Below are 26,534 nucleotides of genomic sequence, written 5' to 3' on the forward strand. Positions count from 1 at the left end.
AAGATACAATATTTACACTCTGGAGTCTCAGCGAACCCGCTGAGCGAGTCCACTGCGCCAAGGGAGCCACTCACACTTGAGGTTTGGTATGGCACCCCTTGCCAAAGCACTCCCTCTCCCCTTTCTGGGGAAGGATCCAGGATGTAGGCCTTGGAGTCTCAGAGACCACTCTGAGAGGGATGTATGACGTTACAACTCATACTTTTACAACGCATGCCATTACAACTAATTTTTTACAACGCAAAAACTTTTACAACGCATGTATTTACAACGCATGTTTTTACAACGCAGGTACCTTTACAACGCATACCATTACAACGTAAGTATTGGTAAGTATATATTATTTTTTTTTTATTTAAAATAATTGAAAATAATATAATTTAATTTAATTTAATTTAATTTAATAGATTTAATTTAAATTTAATTTTATTTTATTTTTACCTTATACCCCTGTACCCCAAAAACCCAAAACTGACCCTGAACCCTAAAAATACCCCTGTACCCCAAAAACCCAAAACTGACCCTGAACCCTAAAAATACCCCTGTACCCCAAAAACCCAAAACTGACCCTGAACCCTAAAAATACCCCTTTACCCAAAAACCCAAAACTGACCCTGAACCCTAAAAATACCCCTGTACCCCAAAAACCCAAAACTGACCCTGAACCCTAAAAATACCCCTGTACCCCAAAAACCCAAAACTGACCCTGAACCCTAAAAATACCCCTTTACCCAAAAACTGAAAACTGACCCTGAACCCTAAAAATACCCCTTTACCCAAAAACTGAAAACTGACCCTGAACCCTAAAAATACCCCTTTACCCAAAAACTGAAAACTGACCCTAAACCCTAAAAATACCCCTTTACCCAAAAACTGAAAACTGACCCTGAACCCTAAAAATACCCCTTTACCCAAAAACTAAAAACTGACTCTGAACCCTAAAAATACCCCTTTACCCAAAAACTGAAAACTGACCCTGAACCCTAAAAATACCCCTTTACCCAAAAACTGAAAACTGACCCTGAACCCTAAAAATACCCCTTTACCCAAAAACTGAAAACTGACCCTGAACCCTAAAAATACCCCTTTACCCAAAAACTAAAAACTGACCCTGAACCCTAAAAATGCCCCTTTACCCAAAAACTGAAAACTGACCCTGAACCCTAAAAATACCCCTTTACCCAAAAACTGAAAACTGACCCTGAACCCTAAAAATACCCCTTTACCCAAAAACTGACAACTGACCCTGAACCCTGAAAATACCCCTTTACCCAAAAACTGAAAACTGACCCTGAACCCTAAAAATGCCCCTTTACCCAAAAACTGAAAACTGACCCTGAACCCTAAAAATACCCCTTAAAAAACCCAAACATATAAAATTTAAAATATAATTATATACTTACCAATACTTACGTTGTAATGGTATGCGTTGTAAAGGTACCTGCGTTGTAAAAACATGCGTTGTAAATACATGCGTTGTAATGGTTTTTGCGTTGTAAAAGTTTCGTTGTAATGGTAGTGCGTTGTAAAAGTTGCGTTGTAATGGTTGTTTCCCCTCTGAGAGAGTCCACTGCGCAAAGGGAGCCTCCCACAACAGAGTTAGGGAAGTGATACCACTTCCCCTGGGATCACAGCTTACTGGACTTTGGACGTTTGCCTTGACTCGTCTACCGGTTTGTGTCCCCGTCACCCTTCCCCTCCTCTTCCCATGCTGTGTCTCTCACCCTACCCTCCTCTTTCCCGCCTTCATTATCTGTCTACTTCCCCTGTTCCAACCCCCTGTCCCCTGATTCTCTCACCTTGCCTGCTTTTCCCCTTTCGTATTTGTGCTTATTGTTTATCTCAACCTTACAAGTTACTATGTGGCCATGCTGTACGAACTATGTAACCTTTGTAACGATGTAACCTGTAACTATGATCTGATGCTCATGTAAAGCGCTCTGATACCTCCGGGTCTAGCCAGCGCTATATAAAACTTTTGAAATAATAAATAAATAAATAAAGCAGCTTGTTTTACCAGATCAGAACCTCCTGAATAACCAAATGAAAGGGGACCCATACAAGAGATATATAAAATATATGTATTTATTACTAAACACTCTCTACTAACCTCTAAACAAGATTAGATCACAAGGCACATAATACTTAATCAATAGAACAACAGTAAATAGCACAGTACACAGCGGGCTCCGGGGGAGACCGAATCATATACAAAAATAAATGGTATAACAACAACGACTTCACTAGACACAGTGCCTAGAACACGCAGAATTGCTGGGACCACCAGGAACCACCCAAAGGATTGACACAGGGAGCCCACGGAGGAATGGTGCAGTGTATGAACACAGACGCGAGTTCCGTACAACTCTATGGGAAAGTCGCAGTTGGAAATTTACAGTTTAAGGGCATTTCAGAGAGGACTTCAAGCTAACCCTTTGGAACATAGAAGGTTCCAAGGCCAGCACCCTAGTGAGTACAGAGGTTCCCGTGTTACCTATCCCAGGGGTGCATAGGGGTCAAGTGGTGTCGGAAACCTTTGTCGTTTTCAATGGCGTGACTCAAAGAAGTGCTGCTGCCGGGAAGATGAAAAGTCTCCGGTGGAATCCAAGCCTGGATCCGAGGTGACAAGAACCTGAAAGCCGAGGGGGCAGAGTCTGGGTCACTTCAGGGTGACCAGGGGCTCGGTAGATGAATTTCCCACCGATGTCGGGTGCTTCAGGTGAGAAGACTGGATGCTTGACTCTGCAGCCACGGGGACCAGGAGATGTCGACGACGACCAAAGTCCGGAGATAAGCTGTCCGGCAAAGGATGTCGAGTGCTGAGAGTTCAGTGTCTGGATCAAACACCAACAAGCCTTGGCAAAGGCAACCCATGCGGTCAGAGTAAACAAATCACGGTGAGGACAAGCAAGGTTCTGGAGACTCTCCAAGATATGGGGAGTCAGGTCATGTCTGGAGCAACCAGAAAACCCAAGAGAAATCAAAGTTACCTTTACAGGGACCCACAGGCCAACGCACCAGGGATCGCAAAGGGACCTCAAGCTGAATCACGAAGTACAGGCCCACAGAGCACTCGTGGAGTGGAGGCCGGAAATCTGCAGTGGAAATACTGCTTGGGTCAGTACTACACGTAGCCCAAAACACAGCCCCAGGGATTGCCAAAAAGCATATGCTGCTGCACAAGTATGTGGTGCACAGGGGTTCGGGTTGCACGGTCCCCACAAGGGATATTGCTCTCAGGATAGCTGAGAGAGCAGATAGACCTCAGAGATGCTCAGTAACCCACCTCTTGTATTGCAGAAATCTTTGGAGTCTCCAAGAGCTCAGGAGATGCAAACCGGTCAGATGCGTTAAGGTGCCTGCTTCAGCAGGGGAGTAACTCTTTTACTCCAAGGGAGATTCTTCTGTTGTCCATCATAGTGTAGATCGTTGAAGTACTTGGTTTCTGCTTGCAGAATTTAGTCGAGGTAAAATCTAAAGTCCTGTAGTCAGGGTTCCTACTTTATACCCAAAGAAGGGGTTGGACACACTCTGGGGACCCTCCTAGTGGAGGGACAGGACAAAAGGGGTGGTTACACCCATGTCCTTTGTCCAGTTTCTCGCCAGAGCAGGAGCAAATGGCTCGTGCAACCTGTTTGAGCTGGACTATGCACAGGGATACCAAATGTGCCAAGAGTGCAGACTTTTAGGCACTCTCGGAGTGCACCCACCCAACCCCAATACACTAAAAGCCTGTCTGGGAGGTGGTCACACCTCCCTGTGACAGGAAACCTATTATCAAGCCTTCCCCTGCTCGAGCTCAGCTCAGTAGCAGGAGGGCAGACTTGTGTCTGTGGCTGGCAACATCCATTTTGTGCTTCCCAGGTCGATAAAGCTGGTACCAGGTAGACCGGTGACCCACAGTAGTGGTTCTACAAGGGAGGAATCATACCTACCACACCAGATACTGGTGTGGAGGTATGATTCCAAGGTGTTTGACACCAAACACGACATGTTTCTAAGCAGCTGTTTTAAAGTTAGCATTTACCGCAAGGTTATAATGCACTTAAGTATCTGTGGTTTGGCTGCATCACAGACAACCCCGGAGAATAGATTCTGAGGGCTGCAGAGGGGCTCTGCTCATGCAGGGGCACCCTCTCACACAAAACCCAGCACCCTGCCTTCAGGATTGATAAGGCCTGCCATAGGGGTGACTGATAGGTATATATGTGTAGTGATTTAGAATAGATATAGGTAACATATATCTAATTAAGGGGTGCATGCACCATCTTACACAGGCTGCAGTAGCAGACCTGCGGTGTCGGTTTGAATGGTCTCTCAGGGGTGTCTCAGGGGTGGCATAATACATGCTGCAGCCCCTGGGAGGTCTCTGGGGTACCTATACCCTGGGTACATGGCGTACTATATACTAGGGACTGACAATGTTACCCCAGTATCCAATCTGAAGATTACCTAAAGTACATGCATTCAATTTAGAGGAGAATGCAGCTAGGCTGGGGTCCTGGATAGCAGGATTCCAGTCAGTATAAGTCGAAAACAGCAATACATCAGCAAAAAGTGGGGGTAAATATAAGAAGCAGATCTTACTTCCCCACACAGTGGCCTTTTGATCAGAGGCTTGGTATTACAAGAACTTCTGGGGGAGCACTATGCTCTTGTAGTTCCCAGTGGAGGGGTGTGGTACTTTGTAACATTTCCTGTTTTTTTTTTCCTGTCCTGTGATTGAATAACTAATCACATGGTTAAGGACTGGTTCAAGGGTGTGTAGGACTAACAGTAATTAAGATTACCGGTAAGTAATTGGGGCATTCCACCATGGGCAGCTGCCATGTCCGAACTGTAAATTGCAAAAAAAGCTGAGTGCAACTAAAAACAGAAGTTGACGAAGCCCAGAAGTTGACATTCGCTTTCTAAAGGCAAGCTCTATTGGTTTTGACATTGCTTTTTTTTTTTCTTTCTTTCCTTTCGTTCTTACAGTGTTTGAGAACATTGGAGGGGAAAGCAATGTCAGTGTCCAGAGAGCATGTATGTGCAGAGTGTTGTGCAAGTACTGTCCATGCGTTAGATTGCGAACATTTGGAGAAGTATACATATTTTTACATATTTTACCTTGTATCTCCAAATAAGCTGAAAGGGTTTTCAACAAAGACATGATACCAAACTCTGGAAAGGCCACTGTGCCATAAAATATAGTGACCATTCATCTAGCGGTCTTGGAGATGCACAACAGAAAAATCTGTAGGACAGTACATCGCCGGTTAGTCACATGGGGACTTGAGAGTTCTTGGGCATCCGGTTGACCTTGGGTACAGGCGGTCACAATTTAGGACACTGCTAATAATACGGTACGTTAGTCCTATTGTAGATGCAGAATATTTATGTTGGGTACCGGCCATTGGGAGGTCAAATCAGCCCAGGAGATTTTGATGGCGATTTGTCATTTTTAAGGAGCAGGTTAATGTGGCGGGGTGCTTTTAGTGTTCAAGCATAAAATGCACCATGCTTAGGTGAGCATGGATCGTTTAAAAAAATTTTTTTTTTTTTAAAGAGGGGCTAACCAGGTGTTTTTTTTTTTGCTTCTGGGAATGTGATTGTGAGGTAGAATTGCCTTCTGCATGACCAATTGTTTATAAGAGTTCTTTTTAACTGTGCGATTTTGTGATAATCGAAAAGTTGTGATAGGATCTGATGTCACATAGGAACTATTGTGATAGTTTATAGCTTTACAAATTATGAAATGCGTTGCAGTAAAACTGTTCGTTTGTCGCTTTGAAGCGACAGCAGTGCGGTATATGAGGCATTATTTGTATAATTCTTAGTGTTGTTAAACTCAGAAATGTCCAAGGTATGGTATTTGCATTGTTGCCATACTATACCAACCTCCAGGCTCTCGGTTAACAGATTTACATGATAGAAGAGGCGCAATCAAAATATTCTTGTGGCGTGCACTTATGTGTAATTATAGAAGGTGCGATTCTAATTGCGTTTATATAGCGCTTACTACCCCTGACGAGGCTTTGAATAGAATGTTTGTCTTATTACAGTCTACTCTGTAATAAGACAAGTATTCTATTCAAAGCCTCGTTACAGAAGTGCTGCATTAGTAGGTGTGAGCCCGCCGCAGTGCACCTGTGCATTCGAGGCATCCAATCTGAAATTCTTTGTATTTTTTTTTTTTTTTTTGTATTTGACAGTGCAAATTCCCTACGGTGCACGCGGCATGAATGTGGTCAGTCACCCGTGCACGCCTGTCTTTTCATTTGCGGTTGCGGCGTCCCCCGCCCCTCCTCCCTCTCACTCCCTCCTCCTTTGCAGTCAGCTGCTGGCGGCGCGGCACAGTTGGCCTGGATGTGAAAATGCAGCATGGGAGCGGGTCTTCATTGGTACTCCGCCACTGTAGCACCTGCAGCTGAACGTGGCGCTGAATAGAGCGGCCCTTGCGTGCACGCTCACGGCTGACCTCCCCGCAGATGTTTCCCTACCGGAGGCGTGCACCCTCGCTAGCCCTCCCGCTATGCAGTCCTGAGAATTGGGAAGTTACCGGGATATTTTTGCCGCACGAACCGCTTCATCTGCCCGGTCGTCTTGTAACGCGGATGACGAACGCCGCAGCCTCTGGCGGAAGGACTGATGTCCTGCGCGGTTCGCTTGGAAGCTAGTGACTGGAAAATGCAAAATTGATTTTGTTTTTCTATCGGATTAATGGTGGGGGGTCGTTGAAGGATGCGAGGTGTTGGCTATGAGGATGCAGAGACGCCTCCGAGTGAGCTAAAACCAGCCTCATACTAAAGGTGGAGGAACCTAAACTGCAAACCCTGCGCGCACGCGAGCAATGGCTCGAGCCGTTCCATCCGCATGGGGCCCACACGGGAGCCTGGCAGGTCTGCAGGGCATGTCAAGATTTGAGTGTTTCCCTCACAGCCACAAACGTACAATGTCAAGGGGTTAACAACATTTTCAGTGGAACCTTGTTTCTTTATAAAATCGAATTTGGAGGCACCTGGTCTGTTTTTGATCGCTGTTTTTGTCTCACTGTTATTTAGTTTGCAAGATGCCGGAATTGGATTCATCCTGGTTATAGACCGAAGGCAGGACAAATGGACCTCAGTGAAAGCCTCTGTCTTGCGAATAGCGGTGAGTGTTAAACGCATTGCTGGCATCTTATGAAACGTATGTATCCTTAACAATGTATTGATGAGAGGATAGGGGCTTGTGGGGGGTGGGGGCTGCGTCAGGGATGTTGAGTCTGGTATGCCTTAGGTACAGCACTTGCACTGAAGAGATTGTAGGGTCCTGCTGCTGGTGGTGACGTAGAGGAAAGGGTCTGCGCTGGAGCGTGCCTCTTGGAAGGCTTTTCATAGGCGCTGCTCACACACTGTAGAAAATAGGGCTGTTATGAGCGGTTGCACACAAGAACATTATTTTCCTACAATATAAATGACACAGGTGTCTTTACACACCCTCTCCTCTAGAGTGGGTGCATTTTGTGTTATGGTTCAGCCCGATGCACCCTCAGTGAGTTCTGCCTGTACTCTTCGTAAGCGACACAAAACTTTGACTCAATTTGATGAGATCATGATTTGGGTGCATTCAGAAAGGAGCTTCTTTCTAAAAACAAAAAATACAGCGTTGAATGGCCCTCTGACTGTCACATAACCCCCCCCCCTGCAGATTTGTGTAACAAGGTAGATCCCAGCGGAAGCATTCATAGCCTCTTGGTGCTTGTTTATCGTGCTGGATTTGAAATCCTCGCATGCAATTTGAGCCCATTTACTTTCTTCAAATTGAGCTGATGAGAGTCCCATTGCATTGCGGGAAACTGGTGTCCCGCACTTTGAATGACTGCCCACTTCCAATTCTGGTCTGCAGCAAAATCACTGTCCAACATCGAACACATTATGCATGAATTGGAGGTGTGTATACAGCACCCCCAGTATGTGGTTCTTGCCCGCTTGGGAAGTCACTCGTGAGGCTGCAGGAGAGGACATGAAGGGAACAGCGGAGATGGAATCAGCCTAGAAAATGCCATCAAGCAGGAAAAAAAAGGAACATAAGAAAGTTTGTTTTGGGTAGCTGCTGTAGGCGTTTCTTAAGTTGTTTATGCAATGTTTAGTTTGATAATCGTTAACAATCAGTTATCCGTGAAAAATGTATAATTTCAAAGCCAAATCATTCTTAGGTGGGTAAGCAGGTAAGTGACTTGAGGCCTAATTGAGCAATATTCTAGACTGCCTGATTTAAATTCTTTTCTGGATCACTCTATATTTAATAATGCAGATTAGTATGACCAGGGTGCGTTATGTCAGTTAAAGTCAGCAGGCACAGTGCAGATGACAATGAGAATTTCTGGGGGGAGGGGGGGGGGGAGCTGATAAGATATTTTTGTAATTTAAGTATAAGAATGGCAATCGGGAACATTGATAACTTGAGTTATCTTGACTTTCCCAGAAAGACTAAAATATGGAATCTGTACCCTTTGTTTAAATACAGGTCAAACATCTTCAGGAAATTACCTCATCCATCTGATAGGTATTTCTAACCACAGATTCACCCCCCTTTGAATATTCCCCAGATCTCAAACTGGATCCAAAAACTTTTCAGCACTACCTCTGTACGCTGGTAGGTGGCATCATGTGTTTCCGCATTGATTCCATTCTTCTTCGGAAATGACGTGCAGAGCCTCTCTAGGCGACCTTCAGCTAGCTGACACCTTTTTCTTTCTGTCTGAACCACCAGATGCAGTTCTGGAGCTACCTCTCTTCTCTTTGATACCCTTTTACCTAAAAAATTGTGCAATGTGGAATGGAAATATTATGTCTTGTAACAGTAAGGACTGTTGCAAGCAACTGTCTATCAGATCCTTATCAGGTTTGTAGGTGGAGTTTGGTGTTGAGTCATGACTCCAAAGACTGCAGTGACAGCTCGACCAGGAACCCAAAGGCCTTACAGGTCTGCAAGGAGAAACTCTATGGGCCTGATTCACAAATTGCCTCTGCACTTGTGACGGAGATCCCACAGTCGTTGAGGAGCCTCAGCACACAGGGCAGAATCTCAACAGTGAGAATTCTCATTGTGTGCATTCTGCCTAAAGTGTGGAGACTCCCTCATGAATGCCATGAGTGTGGAGTCCCTTTGTAAATCAGACCCGATGTTTCTAAGCACTCCAAGACTCCACATCTTTGACCAGTCCATTTCCAGGGGGTAGGTCTCGGTCCTGTTCTCTGACCAGAAATTGCAGGAGTCGATCCCGAGGCTGATCGTCATTGCGCTCCAAAACTTTGGGTTAGTCTAAGAAAAAAAATGTACACAATCCAAGCAGGACTCTGCCTCTTTGCGCCACTTTTTTACGCCTGAGAAGGTGCGAGGGCTTCACAATGCCCAACTTGAGTTTCTGAGGCCATCAACACTGAGGCAGATCGAAGAGTGCCACAAGGCCATGCTTTTACTCTTCGGATCCCTTCTGACTCCCCTTGATGTGCCTGTGGGCCCAAAGGAGCCAAAATGCTGTTCATGTGAGATACTACCGGCGGGTTTGCCCTTGGTGCCAGGTGGATCCTCTGAATCCATCCTGAACCTCTTCCTGCTCTTGCACAGATGCCACCTCTGACTCCATGATCTGCACAAGTTCCAGGAGCATTGGCTCGATACCGACTTCACTGACGCCAGAGGACGAATTGCCCATTGTGCTTTCCGATACAGAGTCTGTGCTACTCCAACCTCTACTGAGGCTGCAATTTTTTCTGCCGAACTGCAACATTCTCCATTTGACCTGCTTAGTACCCCAACTCTGAAGGCAGATCTCATATGCTACATATATTATTTGGAACATATTCCAATAATGACTATGATGCAGGAGAGAAATTGGCCAACGCTACCATGAAGAAAAGTGGTATGTGATCTCCAATTGGTATGTGACCTCCAAGATGCCAGTTGTCTGACACATCTCCTTATTCTATTACAAAAAACAGGGGTCCCTAGTAGTTCAGGGATCTTTCGCAAAAATGATAGACATACGCTCAATAGTATGTATGACCTTTGTCCAGCCGGACAGGAATTTTAATTAAAGTGATAAGCAAGAATAAAGAGGATTTATTTACACAGTGGGTGCAGCCAGCAACCCACAGGGGACAAGACAAAACAAGGGGATGGGGTTAGAACGAACAAGGCGGTCTGTATACTAGTAGTTCAGTGAACAGACAAAAATACATTTTAGAAGCATCATTGTATACAATTTATACTTTTCATTTTACATATGACGCTAAAATGTCGACGACGTTTCGATGCCTGTTGTGAAATGAGTGGCATCATCTTCAGGACAGAGAATAAAAAGGTTTGTCTTGACCGCCCATCTGAGCCCACAATTGCCATCGAGCAACCCAACCAGGAATGAGACACGATCGGTCCGGTCTCCTATGAAGAGGCTATCTTGCCCTGGCTTGGAAAATGCTCAGATAATTGAGTACCCGACCATATTTCCCTTGATATTGGGCACCGCCCCCTGGAAATAAACAATGTTTGGACCTAAATCTGGTAAAAAATTGCCTAAAGATTTTCAAGACAAACCTTTTTATTCTCTGTCCTGAAGATGATGCCACTCATTTCACAATAGGCATCGAAACGTCGTCGACATTTTAGCGTCATATGTAAAATGAAAAGTATAAATTGTATACAATGATGCTTCTAAAATGTATTTTTGTCTGTTCACTGAACTACTAGTATACAGACCGCCTTGTTCGTTCTAACCCCATCCCCTTGTTTTGTCTTGTCCCCTGTGGGTTGCTGGCTGCACCCACTGTGTAAAAAAATCCTCTTTATTCTTGCTTATCACTTAATTTAAAATTCCTGTCCGGCTGGACAAAGGTCATACATACTATTGAGCGTATGTCTATCATTTTTGCGAAAGATCCCTGAACTACTAGGGACCCCTGTTTTTTGTAATACGTTACTGCCCAAGGTCCCTAGTGCTATACCTTTGGGTTCCCTTGTTTTGTATAAAAAAAACATCTCCTTATTCTGGCCTTGTCTCACCCCCAGTTTCTGCCTCTGATCAAAGTGCTTCTTTTATGGTGGTCATGCGGAGGGCGGCTAATGTTCCTGACCTCCAGATTCCCATTTGAGAGGTCAAAACCAATGTCCTGGCCAAAATACTCCAGCCGGGACGAACCACTATGGATCCTCTACCCTCCTAGGGCCCTGGGGCAAAAGTTGCTGTGGCCCCCCCATCCTGAAAATTGCAAGGCACCACTGACCGCTCCTGGCTACTCCACCTTTTTATCTCAGCATCCCTCTCCTGGGAGCTTGGTGGCGTAGGCTTCAACCAATCAGACATTCCCAAATACCTTCCTGGCTACTTTCTTGGATATGGAGTCCCAAAACAGTGGAAACCTTTGGGAAAAGAATATCTTCTTCCACTAGTTTTACCTTCAGAACAGAAATCGCAGCTGCTTGCTGGACTGCTATTTGCTCTCTGGGATTTGGTTGCTCAAGTACTCCCAGGTGTTCCAGAATACCTTCTCCCTGTCTTGACCCAAGCAATACACGATGGCCGCAAAACTGCCAGATTCACGGTTCATTGTGTTCTGGACACCACAGATTCCATTGGGTGAGCAATTGGCACTAGTGTCACCATTCGTCACCACAGCTGGCTGAGGTCAACAGATTTTCCAAGCGGTTTCCTTTTTCAATTCATTCCTTATTGACATGCCCTTTGACGGGACTCATCTTTTTGGAGACAAGGCAGATTCCGCTCTCGAGTGCTTCAAAGAAAGCAGGGCCACTGTGTGCTCCCTAGGTTTTTCTGCCCCACCTCTTACGGCGCATCAATCCTATAATCTTTTGATGGTTTTGGCAGAGGTACCCCATACAGACAGCCACTTCAGCCTCAGCAAGGTGTCTGGCAGTTTTGTGTCCGAGGTCGTTGTTCCAACCAACCCGGCAATCAGGGATAGCATGCCAGTTACTATACTGCACCTGGACAGGCAGGTTTGCCGAGAAGGGCATTTCACCAGCTCTGGCCCTACAGGACTTTTTGGTTTGATTCTATTCATAGGCCCACCTCCAAATCGGTACTGGTTCGCTATCTATTCAAAAGGCGTGGAATCGGCAGGTAGAAGTCTCTATCAGAAGAGGAAGTTACTTATGTTCAGTCACGCTCTTTCTGGTAGCAACTCATTCTAACTGCAGATTCCTCATCGATCCTCCCCAGTTCAACGCTTTGGACTCTATTCATTAATACGTTCAGAAGTTTAAGAATTTGCACACTGGTCACAGCCAATTTGCTGGTGGGGCTGTGCGTCTGTTGGAGCGGATAGTCTCGAAAGTAATTGATATCAGCATGCGGGTGTGACACCTATATCAGCTCCTCAAATCATTTCCGCAGCAGAATGGCTCCATTATGGAACCGCATGGCGCCGTCTACCGGCATAAAGAGGTACTGCGGAAAAGTTTCCAGATTCAGTCTGATGACGGGAAAATTCAAAAGGCGAGGAATCTCGATTAGATAGAATTTCTAACAGAAAGAGCGTTACCGAAGGGAAGTAACTCGTCCTTTACTACACTAACGTGAAGGTTTGATAAGTTGCTACTTTCTAGCTGGAAGGGCTTGATTTTCAACCTAGTTTAGACTCAAGATTATTATTATTATTATTATTAAAAGCAATTTATATGGCGCAACTAAGCCCAATGGGCGTCAAGGCGCATAACCAAATAGTAACAGCTGTTAAAAGTACCACTATACAGTTATACAACTATTGCGGGTAGGCCTTGATGAAATACCAGGTTTTAAGGGCCTTTTTAAAAGAGGAGAGAGAGGACTGTGTCTTAATATTAAGGGGGAGAGAGTTCCACAGCTTTGGTGCAACAATTGAGAATGCCCTATCTCCCCATCGTGCTCTTTTGGCTCGAGGGACGACCAACAGGTTCAACTCAGCAGATCTAAGCGCTCTCCCCGGCTGGTAGGGAGTAAGCAAGGCGCTTAAAGGGTGCATAGATCTTTCTGACAGAGCTCTATAAGCTAAGCAAAGAATTTTAAAGGAAATCCTCAGTTGAATAGGAAGCCAGTGAAGAGTCTTTCTGGCCATAGTGGCAGAAGAAGTATTGGGGAGTGCTAGGACAAAACGGGCCGCGGCATTTTGTACAATTTGTAGCCGCTGGGTGAGCCCCTTGTTGGCATCTGCATAAAGTACATTGCAGTAATCCAACCTCGAGCCCACCAGTGCCACTACTATCTGCTTCCGTGCTGAGAGAGAGAGATAATGAAGAATTCTTCTGAGTATTTTTATAACTCCCCAGCAGGTAGCGACCGTGCGATTAACCTGTAGGGTCATAGACAGCGAGGTGTCAAAAATAACGCCGAGATTAATTTTAAATGCAGAGCAATCCAGTTTCAATATTTCTATATGAGGATGTATGTGAAATTGTCATTGTTTTGAAAGTCATTATTGTGGAGGCAAGTATTTAGTGCAAGTATAGCCGTCTTTATATTTGTTCCAGCTCCAATCCTGATGACCAAATTGTAAATATTTTGACCTTTATTGATTATATGGAACTGTCAGTATTTGAGCTTACTACTGTTGAGGCAATGACAAGTAATTGTTGGAAGACTTGTGATTTTTAACAGTTTTAACATAGAAGTGTCTGAACCATAGGGCGGTCAATTAAAAGTGTAGGGTCAAGAAAATATAAAGCCTAAACAGCTGAAAGATTAGAAATTGCATGTCTTTGCACCATTATTGTTGGATGTTGTGAATGGTATGTTTATTAGGATTTGTGGTTGTCTACCCAAGAAAAAAAACACATCAAAGAAATGCAAATATATAATGAAGTTTGATATTAAATAAATAGCCATTCTCAAAATTCCTTTCTAAAAAACATTTCAAATACAATGCATACAAAATTGTAATACAATAAAACACAATAGTAATTTAAAAACACTCTTTAAATATTTGCATACACAAAGTCGTTTCGTAGACATGATAGCAATCGGCCTTTGTAGGTGGAAATTATACAAAACTCCAAGTTTGAGCTGAATTTGTCAGCCTAGCCCTTAGTAAGATATTCCTGAGATATTTTATTTGGCCAGCCTTTGGGTCATTCTGTGCCTAGAACTTGTACCCCTGCTTTGCACTATGGGCATAAATGCATCTTATAACTTAGGCCCTCACACTTACGTTGCAGAATCTTAGGGGAAGTATTTGAACCCAGACTCCTATAATGTAAACAATTTATGTTGGGTTTCTGACTGACTTCATAGACAACTGGATCTTTGCTCTCTTTTGTCTATTTGATGTCACTCAGACCCCTCAGGGAAAGACATCCCCGTAATTCAGTTTTTACCCATCTATAATTTTATGTATGCCCCCCAAAATCATGTGCCCCATCTATAAATAGGAAATTCTATGTTTGGCTGTCATAGAGAGCCCCTATTGTTTATTTCAATTTCTAAATGCCATAACTCACTGCTTGGACGTTGCAATAGTTGATAAAACTCTTTACCCACTGTTGCTACGGGTTCACTTATAGAATATCGATGACAAAATCATCGGTTAAAAATATCGGAAAAAAATATGGAATACAAAAATATCGACTCCCATACCTACACAGGTAAGTACAAACATATTGAATAAAAACATCAATGTAAAAAATATAGATGTAAAAAATATCCATATATATATATATATATATATATATATATGTATATATATATCACAATATATGTGTGTATATATATATATATCACAATATATATATATATATATATGCATATATATATATCACAATATATATATATATATATATGCATATATATATCACAATATATATATGTATATATATCACAATATATATGTATATATATCACAATATATATTAAATATATTAAATATTTGAATTTTAACAAAATTAAATACATTTAATATACATTTGAACAAAATATAGCAAATAAACGTAATAAAATAACACACACACAATAATGTATACATATATATATATTTACTTTACTTTAAAATGATAAACAATTCTCTTTAATTTATTTAAAACGTAAAAATTATATAAAAACAAAATATATATATCAATAATTTAAAATATCATTACAATTCTACAATAATTTAAAACATTAAACTATTAAAAAATATTTAAACGTAATATTCCCAATGCAATCAGTGCAACAGTAGGGAAAGTGTTGGCTAGCAAAATAATTTAATGTACTATTCGAACTCCAGTGAGTGCAAAAGTAGGGAAAGTGTTAGATAGCGCAGGGAAAAAAATTACTATTCCCACTCCAAAGAACGCAACAGTAGGGAAAGAATTGGATAGTGGAGGAGTAAAAATTACTATTCCCACTCCAAAGAGTGCAACTATATGGAAAGTGTTGGATAGCGGAGGGGTAAAAATTACAATTCCCACTCCAAACAGTGCAACAGTAGGGAAGTGTTGGATAGCGAAGGGGTAAAAATTACTATTCCCACTCCAGTGAGTGCAAAAGTAGGGAAAGTGTTGGATATTGAAGAGAGAGAAATTACTATTAACACTAAAACAGTTAAAACAAAAATAAAAACCATTAAAAATTATAAAAAAATCATAGATATAAACAAACAATATTCAGAAATGACAAAAACCAAATATATTAAATATTATATTATTAACTGCACAAAACTACAAAAATATAATATAAAATAATAAATACATTTTTAACATAAAATTCTTTTAAACTAGAAAATATTTACAAACAAATACATGAATTAATACAAAAAATGTACGTCAACATTTTTAATTTTTTCCCTCCAAAATTAACATAATTAATGAGTTTAAAAAATGTTTATTAAAAACCAATAAACATTAATTTAAGACCCATTCTTTACACCTTTAAAAGTAAAAACAGACAAAAAAATAAACAATTACCCAAAATACATATCAAATAATTAACATTAACAAATATATATGAATTAAATACAAATTACTTTCCACCCTTTACTCCTATAAACACCAAAACAAACGCCTACAATTAATTACACAATTACAATAATTAATCAACAATTATTTAATTAAAATTAACATCCAATTAATAATTCATCAATTAAAAATAAATTACTTCCCACCCTTAACACCTATAAACACCACAACACACACCTACAATTAATTACACAATTAACATAATCAATTACCAATTCATTTAAATTAATTAAACAATATTTAATAATAAATTACTTCACACATTTAACACTATAACATCTCAATTTAGCAAGTGTTAATAAATAAAAAATCATCAATACATTTAATAAAATTAAATTACTTCCCACCCTATTTAGCTATAAACCCACAACCCGCTAAGGAACTTAAAACACAAAATAAAAAAAAAATGACTACCAAAAATGTCACACACATATTAAGAATGCAAACAATTCTTAACCAAAAAAAAATACAACCCATACATATAAAGTATATACTAAAATACATAACATTAATAAACAAACAATATTTTTAACAACTGTATTTTTGCAAACAATATTAAACTGCGATATTTTTAACATCGATATTACCATCCTAAAATCGATATTCTTGACTACGAGATTCTGTATGTTAATATTTCTGTCCCACGATGTTTGCAACTCTGTATTTGTGCAAGTCGATATTTTTGATTCGATATTCTATCGCTGCACCGTTGCTACGTCATATAGCCAGACTGGTCAGGTTGACATGTCTCTCTGAGAGCCTCACAGCATAGATCTGCTTGTCTGCTTTGAAAGACAGCAGATAGCAAAGCTACAGGAGGGGGAAGGAAGACAAGTAAGGTGGGAGGGGTTGTTTATGGACTGCAGGAAGGGTTTTATGTTTTTTAATTTGGGACAGGGAGGACAGGCTTTGTTATGTATGCCCCCCCATTACTCCTCTGTCCCTGCATAGCAGTTGAAAGCAGGTGAATATAATCTTGGGTTCCATACATTTATAGATGGGTAAAAAGTGAATTACAGGGCTGTTTTTCACCTCTGGCATTTTGAGTGACATCATAGACAACTCAAGCTTTGCTTTAGTTGTCTATTTGCTGTCACTCAGAACCCCTCAGTGAAAAATATCGCTGTAATTTACTGTTACCCATCTGTAAATCAATATATGTAATACTAACACCTGTTATTTTTAGCGCATATACAAGTCAGAACTGTGGTATAAAGACAAGTAATATTATTCTTGGTGATAACAAGTATTTATTTTATAAATTAGGTGTTTTGGATCCTGCCAAAGAAAGTTGTGCCTAACCATGAGGCATTGTGATACTGGCATGGAAATATCTGAGAAAGTGTGAAGTTAATCCAGCAATATGCACCCAAATTTGACATTGTGAAAATTTGTATGGTAATCTGTGCCTAATTTGGGCACTGAGATCCTGGCATGAGGAAATTGATAAGTTGACACATTAAAACTGACACTATTTGAAGCACCCACAAAAACATTAGTACCAGTCTGATATTAGCAGCGCCTTAGAATATGTATGTACTACATAGACATACAATGAAGGTACAGTCTAATATTATTTTAATGTGTTCTGGAATACGAATAAAAATAGCATCTATTTTTGTTGGGAGATATGCTGTAGAGAGTGCTGTTGTGTAAATATTTGTCTGCTGTGCATCTTTTGGTTTCGTTCTTCATTACCCCACTAAATGGCACAGATTCTAAACATTAGTTAACAGTGATCTTTGTTTAGGTGGAAACATTTTGCAGAGTTAGATGAAAACATGTATGCAACTATTATTTATTATGAAAAAAGAACACGTCCATGAAAATGTCAAGAAGTAAACATTTTATGCACATTTAAGTATTTCTAGTCATGTCAGCTTGTCAGGCAATGCTGCTTCAGCCATCTGAGGTCTAGTACATTACATTATTATTATTACTGTATTAATTTCTTCGTATTTTTAAACGCTACCTCAATATCTTGCTTCTACAAAGAATTACATTTCCTTTTCTCTGTGACATACTCTGAATTACTAAAACATTTCTTAGGTTCTTCATCAGAACTTCAGGTAAAGACTGTGGAGGTTTGGCCAGTATATATCAAAATCCATCTTGTACAATAACGTAAAAACATATTGTAGGTTGTAGACATATCTACCGTCCCTGGAGAGTGCCAAGCTCATTTGTATTGCTAACCCTCTAGTGGGTAGATCTGCTATTTATGCAATACCTTTATCTAAGTTTATTAAACACCACATTTTGTTTTTGAAAGGCTCGAGTCGACAGTCAGGCCAGGAGTTTCCACTAGAGGAGAAATGTATATTCTCCCAAAAATTATTTTATTACTGTTATATTTAAATATGTGGGAAAAAATAGATACATAGGTCAGATTTAACACAAATGTTTGAGTTTGTTGTTTAATTTTGTGGTTGCTTATGTTGTATTCGTGGGTTGCATTCTTAAAAAGCGATCTTTGTCTAGAATTTGTGTCAGCAAAATTGATATCTTGTCCAGAATGTTTACCGCTTAGAAGCACATGTACTGTTAGCATCTAAAAAATTTTTTAAATATTTAAGTGAGTATTTATTAGGCAAGTCACTCTTGGACAGAAGTAGAGCCATTGGACAATGGCATCTTCTTGTGGCATCTGCAACATGGTTTGACTTGACAGAGTAATAGACCTGGTTACTGTTGAAGAGCGGATAATGTTGATGCTGAAGCACAGAGAAGCGGTTCAGACACACATTGACTATTCTCAGAAAAATAAATACTAACGTCAATGTGACGGTTGGTGCTTTATATTGTTAGAGGCGTCACATCCTAGTTTGACTAGGCAGGTGAAGTTGCAGTTAAGGCTGCATGCCGCCACTAGTAGCAATGGAGAACAGGGTTCTAGATCTAGACTGGTGCACAGAGGATATTTATAAGGTGAGGAATCTGCTGGAAGAAGTATCCATTAGAACACCTGATTAAGGGGGGTGCATTGATTGTAACCCATGTCATGCCTCTCCCACTCATTAGTACATTATGGGAGCTGCTGAGATTGGAACAGAGCAAGTGTAAACTAACATCAATAAAGAGTGTGTACCCACCAAACTCTTTCACATAACTCTAGTGTCCTTAGTGGCAGCATTCTGAATATTTATTTGTTATGCATGGATTCCATCTGACACCTTTAGAGTAAATATACAGAATTATAGATGGATAACTGTGAATAACGAGGGCGTTTACCAAGGTGTTGTAAGTAAAAAAACAAAACAAGAGCAAAGCTTAAGTTGTCCATGATGTCACTAAAAACCCCCAAGGTGAAACATATGCTTATTATTCACATTTCTCTGATCTATCATTTTATGTTGTGTATGGCTCTCCCAAATCATCTTCCCCTACGTCTAACACACATGTAGAGGAAAATAAGTAATGCTGGTGCTTAATAAACCTTGCAAAAACCTTGTTTAGAAAACTGGCCTTCCTGCCATCCATCCAAACCACCAAGATCACATTGCCTCTCTAAAAAAATAAATACTTGATGGTGTATGAAGTGAAAATGACCATGCTGTGAAGGTACAAATGTATGACCCTGTAACACTCACAGACTCTGACACTCCATCTTAGATGTAGTTTTGAATCTGGATAGTTTCCAACTTTACATGTATGAAGTAGCCTCGCCTCAGAGATGTACAAATCTTCTGTGAAACGATTAATAATAGTCCTTTTTTCTGTGCAAGTAATTGTCTGGTCAGTTATATGTCTGTTAAACAACTGAAGCAAACTTCCACGAAAAATTAGACTTCTGAAAGTGCTATGACGCTCTTCTGCCTTAGCAGTGAAGATTTCTGAGAATTTAGACCACAGGGAAACTCTTCATGAAGATGCAAGTTGATGGACTGTGAAAGATCCAGCTTTGCACATTGCAATACCTAAGAGCTTCTGTTTGGTTTTTCATCCCTGTTAAAAATTGATTCACGGCACCACTCGTGTGAAAGAAGAGCTGAACTCTTCTGCAACTGGTGGTGATATCCTTAAAACATGCTCCAAGGTAATCAGATTGAGAGACCCATTCTACAGGGACCTGATCAAGAACAATATTCTGTATAAATATTTTTTTGAGGATTCAGGGACATATAGTTTTCTTTTTTTTTTTTAAAAGCATATCTACTCTTTGTGCAAAAGATCAGATATATGTTGTGAAAATGCAAAAATAACATTGTGTTCTTAAAAATATTAACTACATGGTTGACAAACAAGAGAGTTGTTGCTTGCTCATATCCAATAAGTGCAGTAGCCACCAAATTTTCAGTCAGACCATTGATACATAGAACAGCTCTCTCTGGCTTGAGTGCGTACAGCAATATCGATGATGGTTTGTCTATTAGGGCTCCATCTGCCGCTAGAAAAGTTTTAAAAGTGAAGTATTTTTAATAATCCCAGAAAGAAATTCCGATGCTCTCCAATACATTCTGTAGCTTTATTCTGGGCAGACTTCCTGCCTATTTCAGATTCCATATTCTACCTATAACCGTTCTCTCCTGTGAAATGCAAGTTTAATACATTCATTCAGAATGCCAGATCTGTAGTACTGATCTTAGCTTAGAAGTATGCTTAACAACAAGTAACCCTACCTGCACTCCACTAGTTTTCAAATCTGTCTAATAATACCTGGTTATCTACCTCATGTAAGGAATCAGTCATGCTACTAGGGCTATAGTTCACAGAGTAATTCTGAATCCCCTTTTTGAAGATCGTGACTATCACTATAGCTAGCCACATTTGCTGAAGAATGGCATACCACATTAGAAAATTGTCAATTCTCTGGATGTATTGGCCTTTGATTTATCAGATGAACTCAATCAATCAGGAGATTTGTAGAGCGCTATTTATCACCCATTAGGGTATCAATGTGCTGGTAGGGTCCAGTTGATTAGCCGCACAGCCAGGTCTTCAGGGACTTTTGGAACTCTCGAAGAGATGGGGAGGTCCATAGATGAAAGCGTAACTTGTTCCAGGTCTTCGCTGCAAGGTATTGAGAAGGAGCGGCCTCCTCATCTGCGACGTCAGATGCAGGGGGGTGGGGTTATAGAAAGGGACCCGGAGCAGTTGTGTCTGTTGGGCTGATGAAAGATCAGGTGGTAGTTCAAGTAGGTGGGCCTGAAATTATGTAGGGTCTTGTATGCATGCATCAGGAACTTGAAATGCCTTCTTTTCTGTACACAGAGCCAGTGGAGTTCCTGATGGTAGGTGGTGATGTGGGTCCTCTAGGGAGATCCAGGAATAGTCTGGCTGTGGCTTCTGCATGGTCTGTAGTAGTTGGAGGAGGTGAGCTGTGATCCCTGCGTAGAGAGCGTTGCCAAAGTCTAGTCAGCTGGAGATGAGCATCTGGGTTATGTCGTGTCTTGAGCTTTAGGGTAGCAATTTGAATATCCTAAGCATGCAGTGGATGAAGAAGCAGGAGAATGAGATGGAGTTGACCTGAGTCTTCATGGTTAGCTTGTTTCCAGTTTCCTAGCGTGGTCGGAGGGGGTAGGACTAGATCTGAGTTCTGAGGGCCACCAGAATGCATCTCATGGGGAGCTTTTGTTTTTGAAAATCAGTACCTCTGTCTTGACTGTGTTGAGCTTCAGGTAGTACCTTTCATCCAACTGGCGATGTCTGTCATGAAGTTGGTCTTGGTGGTGTCTTCTGAAAGGAATAGGAGGACTTGTGTGTCGTCGGCATAGGATATGATGGTGAGTCAGTGGGTTTTGACGATGCTGGCCAGAGGTGTCCTATAAGTGTTGAAGAGGGTAGAGTGGAAAGAGGATCCTTGGGGTTCCTCACAGATGATTTCCTTGGGCTCGGATGTGAAGGGAGGAAAGCAAGCTTTCTTCCAGTGAGGAAAGAGGGGATCTATCTGAAAGTGGCTTCTTGAATTCCCATGTTGTGCAGCCTTGTGATGAGTGTGTGGTGGGAGACCATATCGAAGGCTGCCGAGTGGTCTAGGGGGATCAGAGCTGCAGTTTCTCTACGGTCAATGTCGTTGGTAGCCATAATGAGGGTTGTCTTGGTGCTGTAGTTGCTGTGGAATCTGAATTGGGAGGAGTCGAGTAGGAGGTTCCATTCCAGATGTGAAAAGAATTGTTGGTTGATGGCTTTTTATAATACTTTGGCTGTTAATGGAGCAGAGAGATCAGTCAGTAGCTTTGGAAATTGTTGGGGTCTGCTGATGGCTTCTTTAGTGAGGTGTTGACTTCTGCATGTTTGCAGTAGTATGGAAAGGTGGCCACTTTGCTGATTTTGACTTTGCTAGGTTGAAGATGTGGTGAGGGCATAGGTCAGTTGCGACCCCTGAGTGGTCTGAGTTCATGGTGGAGGTGGTGTCCTGTGGGATGAGCTGGCTCCATTTGGTTAGTCCTATGTCTGTGATAGCAGCCAGGTTGTTGTGTTGCTTGAATAAGTCGTTGGTCTTGGGCTAGAGTTTGAAGTTTCTGTAGATGTTGGCTATCTTGTTGTGAAAGAAGTTTTTGCTAGTTTGTCGCAGAGTTCCTGTGAGGGGGAAATATTGTTTATTGCAGCTGAGGAGTTGGAGAATTCTTTGATGTTATTGGAGTTTGATTCGATGCTTGAGCCTAAGGCCTTTTTTTCTATTCTCTCAACTGTCTATGGTAGAAGTTGAGGGCTGTCTTGAAGGCGGTCTTGCCGGTTGTGTCCTTGCTAGTGTGCCATCTCCTTTCCAGTTGTTTACAGTGTCGTTTAGCAGTTCTGAGGTCTTCAGTGTACTAGTTAGCCTGCTTGGTGTTCCTTCTGTGGGTGTTGTCGCCAATAAGAGTGAATCTGTTGGCGCAATTGTTGATCTAATTATCTGAAAGAAACAGTTAGTTATAGATTCCTTACCTTGGAATTACTCCAAGACGTCAGACTGGATCCGGAAGTTTTTTGTCAGCTATACCCCTGCTCGTCAAAAGGTGGCGTCAGTCAGGTCCACATTCATCGTTGGCATCTTGGTCGCTGGGATGACATCTCGGTACCTACTTAGACGCTGCCCTCGCGTTCTGACATCCGTTCTTTCTTTTTCTGTGCCAGCAAGCACAGATCTGGAGAGAGCCGTACCCCCAGTCACTTTTGTTGACTTTGTTTTTGACTCCTGGTGTACGAGGGATTCCTGGCTTCAAGGCCTGCGGTTCCTGTACCCGACTGATGTCGGTGACGGATCCGCACCGCGTGTGCCTCTACTGTCTGGAGCGTGATCGTGACCTCAAGTCGTGCTCTGACTGCCAAACCATGGCCCCGAAGTCTTTGCGGGAGTGGTCCCAAAAGCTACTCGAGGCCCGGCAGTTGGCTCCACGTCATTCAAGGTCCCGGTCGTGGGAGGTCGAGGGACAAATCACGGTGCCTCACCACTCCTGCACAAGAAGAAATTGAAGAAGCATCGCCACTCTTCGATTTCCCCTCGTCTGTCGGCCAACGCGACGAAGGGTGCGGGTGGTGCCCCTCCCCGCGGCTCCGCCTGTGGAGCCTTCAGGGTCGATCCCGGCCTTCCCTCCCTTTCCGGGACCTGAAGCGACCCCTGCCCAGCTTCGTCAATTCTACGAAGCGGTGCATGACATCTTTGGGCAGCCCAACTCCGCGGACTCGGCTGGGGGCCCTAGGCCTTCAATGCCGGCGGCTCCGGCCTCGGCACCGCAGGGCCCCCTTCGATCCAGGCCTGAAAACTGATCGGTGCCGGTCAACCTTATTACACCTCCACTGGTGCCGATTCCACCGGCACCATGCCCGCAGCCAAAGCCAGCTGGACCTCCAACCGGCGTCGACCCCGACATCCAACTCGATGTGGATACGGAGCCAAAACGATGTTGTCTGACGCCGGATCCAACGCGGATGGGTACTTTTGTCCCTGCATTCCACCCTGGCCAGTTTCAGCCAGTTTGGCAGCCAGAGGAGGGTGGGGAAGACTGGGAGGGGTCTGGTGACCCTTTAACTGACCAGTTGCAGTACAACCAGGGCTGGAGAGAGGAACTGGGGGGTACCAGTGGTCTGGACACCTCACCAGACCGTGGCATGTTGTCTTCTCCTACCGTGGCTACGGAGGAGGGAGAGTCTTATACAGTGGTGTTGCGTAGGATGGCTGAGGCCTCAACCTCAAGCTACCTACTGTTGTAGTCAGGACTAACCTCCTGACAGAGGTGCTTCAGCCTTAAGTGAGCTCTTCTGAGCCCCTGCTGCCATTTAATGAAGCCCGCACGGACATTCTTTTGGTCTCCAGGTCCAACTCTAGGACTCCTTTGGATAGGATGGTTGCCCGACGCCACCGCCCGGCCCCGAACAACCCCACTTTCTTCTCCGAACATTCCTCCCCCGAGAGCTTGGTGGGCTAAGCTTCAATGTCCCAAAGCTCATTCCCTAAAGCACCACTGGACAGGGAATCCAAGAAGCTGGATCAGCTTGGGAAGAAGTTGTTTTCTTCCTCCAGCATAGGGCTGCGGTCGGTAAACACTGCATGCCTGTTGGGCTGTTATTCCCACTTCGTGTAGGATACGGTGACGCAAGTGCTGCCTCAGTGTTCAGAGTAGGCACGGGCCGTACACTTGCGTGCTGTTGCCTAGGGGAGAGACGCTGCAAAGTTTGGCATCCGCTGTGGACTGCACACTGCAGACTCACTGGGTAGGACCATTTCAACATCGGTGGTGCTTCGCAGAACGACTGGCTTTTCTGGGGATGTCCAGAACACTTTGATGGACATGCCCTTTGATGGCCGTCGGCTGTTCGGCGACAAGGCAGACAGTGCATTAGAGCGCTTCAAGGACTCTCGGGCTACGGCCAAGTCCTTGGGCCTCTCCACCACACACCTTGCATGGTCTGCCTTTCGCCCCTTTGGTGGCCACGGAAAGGATGCCCCAAACCTTTCCTTTCAGAGTCACAGGCCAGCGCAAGCTCTTCAACCTCAGCATGGCAGGGGACGTGGGAACCACCGACGGGGTTCTGGGGGCCAGTGGGCGGGCCAGTCCACCACCAAACCCAAACCCTCCAAAGCCTCCAAACCCTCCTAGTCCGACCTTTCAGGCCCATCAAACGCCAGAGGGCGGCAGGATCTGCCATCACCTCTTTCACTGGTGCACCATCACGTCATATGGGTATGTTTTGCAGATAGTCCGAAGGGGCTACTCCCTCCCCTTCTAGACTATCCCTCCAGCCATGCCATCCCAGTTCCATATCGCATGTCATTGGATCACCTGGCCCTTCTCCAGCAGGAAGTTATGGCTCTCTTGGCCAAGGGAGCTATTGAGCATGTTCCTGTCCCAGAAGTAGGTCGTGGTTGCTATTTCCACTACTTTCTGGTGCCCAAGAAGGACAAGGGCCTGCGTCCTATCATGGATCTCAGGGACGTTAACCGCTTCCTCCGGAAGGAGAAGTTCAATATGTTGACCCTAGCTCAGCTCTTATCTGCCCTCAACCCTGGAGACTGGATGGTAGCGTTGGACTTGCAGGATGCTTATTTTCCCATCTCCGTCCTGCTGGCTCACCAGCGTTCCCTGCGGTTCCCGGTAGGCCAGGAGCACTTTCAGTTTACCGTGCTCCTCTTTGGCCTTACCAGCGCCTCTCTGATGTTCACGAAAGTGATGACGGTGGTCGTAGCTCACCTGCGCAGATCAGGAGTTCCAGTCTTCCCCTATCTCGATGACTGGTTGTTGAAGGGGGGCTCGCCCCAGGCAGTCGTCTCCCACCTCCAGACTACGGCCGACCTCTTGCATTCGCTGGGGTTCTCCATCAACGTGCCAAAGTCACACCTGACCCCCTCTCAGAAGCTCCTCTTCATCGGCCCAGTTCTGGACACAATGCAGTTTCGGATTAATCTTCCTGATCAGCGAGTCCGGAATATTTGGTCTATGATTCTGATCTTTCAGCCTCTATCCCGGGTTTTGGTCAGGATGACCCGGAGGCTGCTGGGCCTCATGGCCTCCTGCATCCTGCTGGTCGATCATGCCAGGTGGCATATGAGGGCTCTGCCGTGGGACCTGACGTTCCAGTGGGCGCAGCATCAGGGGAATCTGTCCGTTTGCGTCCAGAGCACTGCACAACAATTGCAGTAGTGGCTCACGAACCAGGGTTTGGTCAACTGCAGATACCTCTCCCTTCCTCAACCAGAACACACAGTGGTGACAGATGCATCCCTTCTGGATGGGGCGGCCACAGGGGAGAGGCGGAGATCAGAGGCCTCTGGTCTCTGACGGAGAACAAGCTCCACATCAACCTTCTGGAGCTTTGGGCGATCCATCTTGCACTGAAAGCATTCCTTCCTTCTATCTGGGTAAGTGTAGTGCAGGTGTTCACGGACAACACCAACGCCATGTGGTACTGCAGCAAACAAGGCGGGGAGGGATCATTGACCCTATGTCAAGAGGCCCTCAGTCTCTGGACATGGCTGGAACATCAGGGTATATCCCTGGTGGTTCAACACCTGGCAGCTTCACAGAACACAAACTCAGCCGCAGGTGCATGATGGTTCACGAATGGCGTCTAGACATGGAGGTGGTGCAAGGTCTCTTTCAACAGTGGGGAGAGCCTTGGTTTGATCTATTCGCCACGAAGAGAATGCGCAAAGTCAGCAATTTTGC

At 43.5% G+C, this 26,534-nt stretch overlaps 1 protein-coding gene across 12 annotated transcripts in view; it reads left to right on the plus strand.

Moving 5' to 3' along the window:
• MCF2L (MCF.2 cell line derived transforming sequence like) overlaps positions 1-26,534 on the plus strand; it is a 1,263,355-nt gene that overhangs the window by 969,298 nt on the left and 267,523 nt on the right. For all 12 annotated transcript variants that reach the window (XM_078657683.1, XM_078657685.1, XM_078657688.1 and 9 more), the window contains one exon: positions 7,044-7,134. In XM_078657683.1, coding sequence (XP_078513809.1) covers positions 7,044-7,134 — 91 coding nt within the window. The remainder of the gene's footprint in view (positions 1-7,043; positions 7,135-26,534) is intronic.

This window comes from Lissotriton helveticus, chromosome 8 (assembly GCF_964261635.1).
Source record: "Lissotriton helveticus chromosome 8, aLisHel1.1, whole genome shotgun sequence".
In the NCBI taxonomy this organism is placed as follows: domain Eukaryota; kingdom Metazoa; phylum Chordata; class Amphibia; order Caudata; family Salamandridae; genus Lissotriton; species Lissotriton helveticus.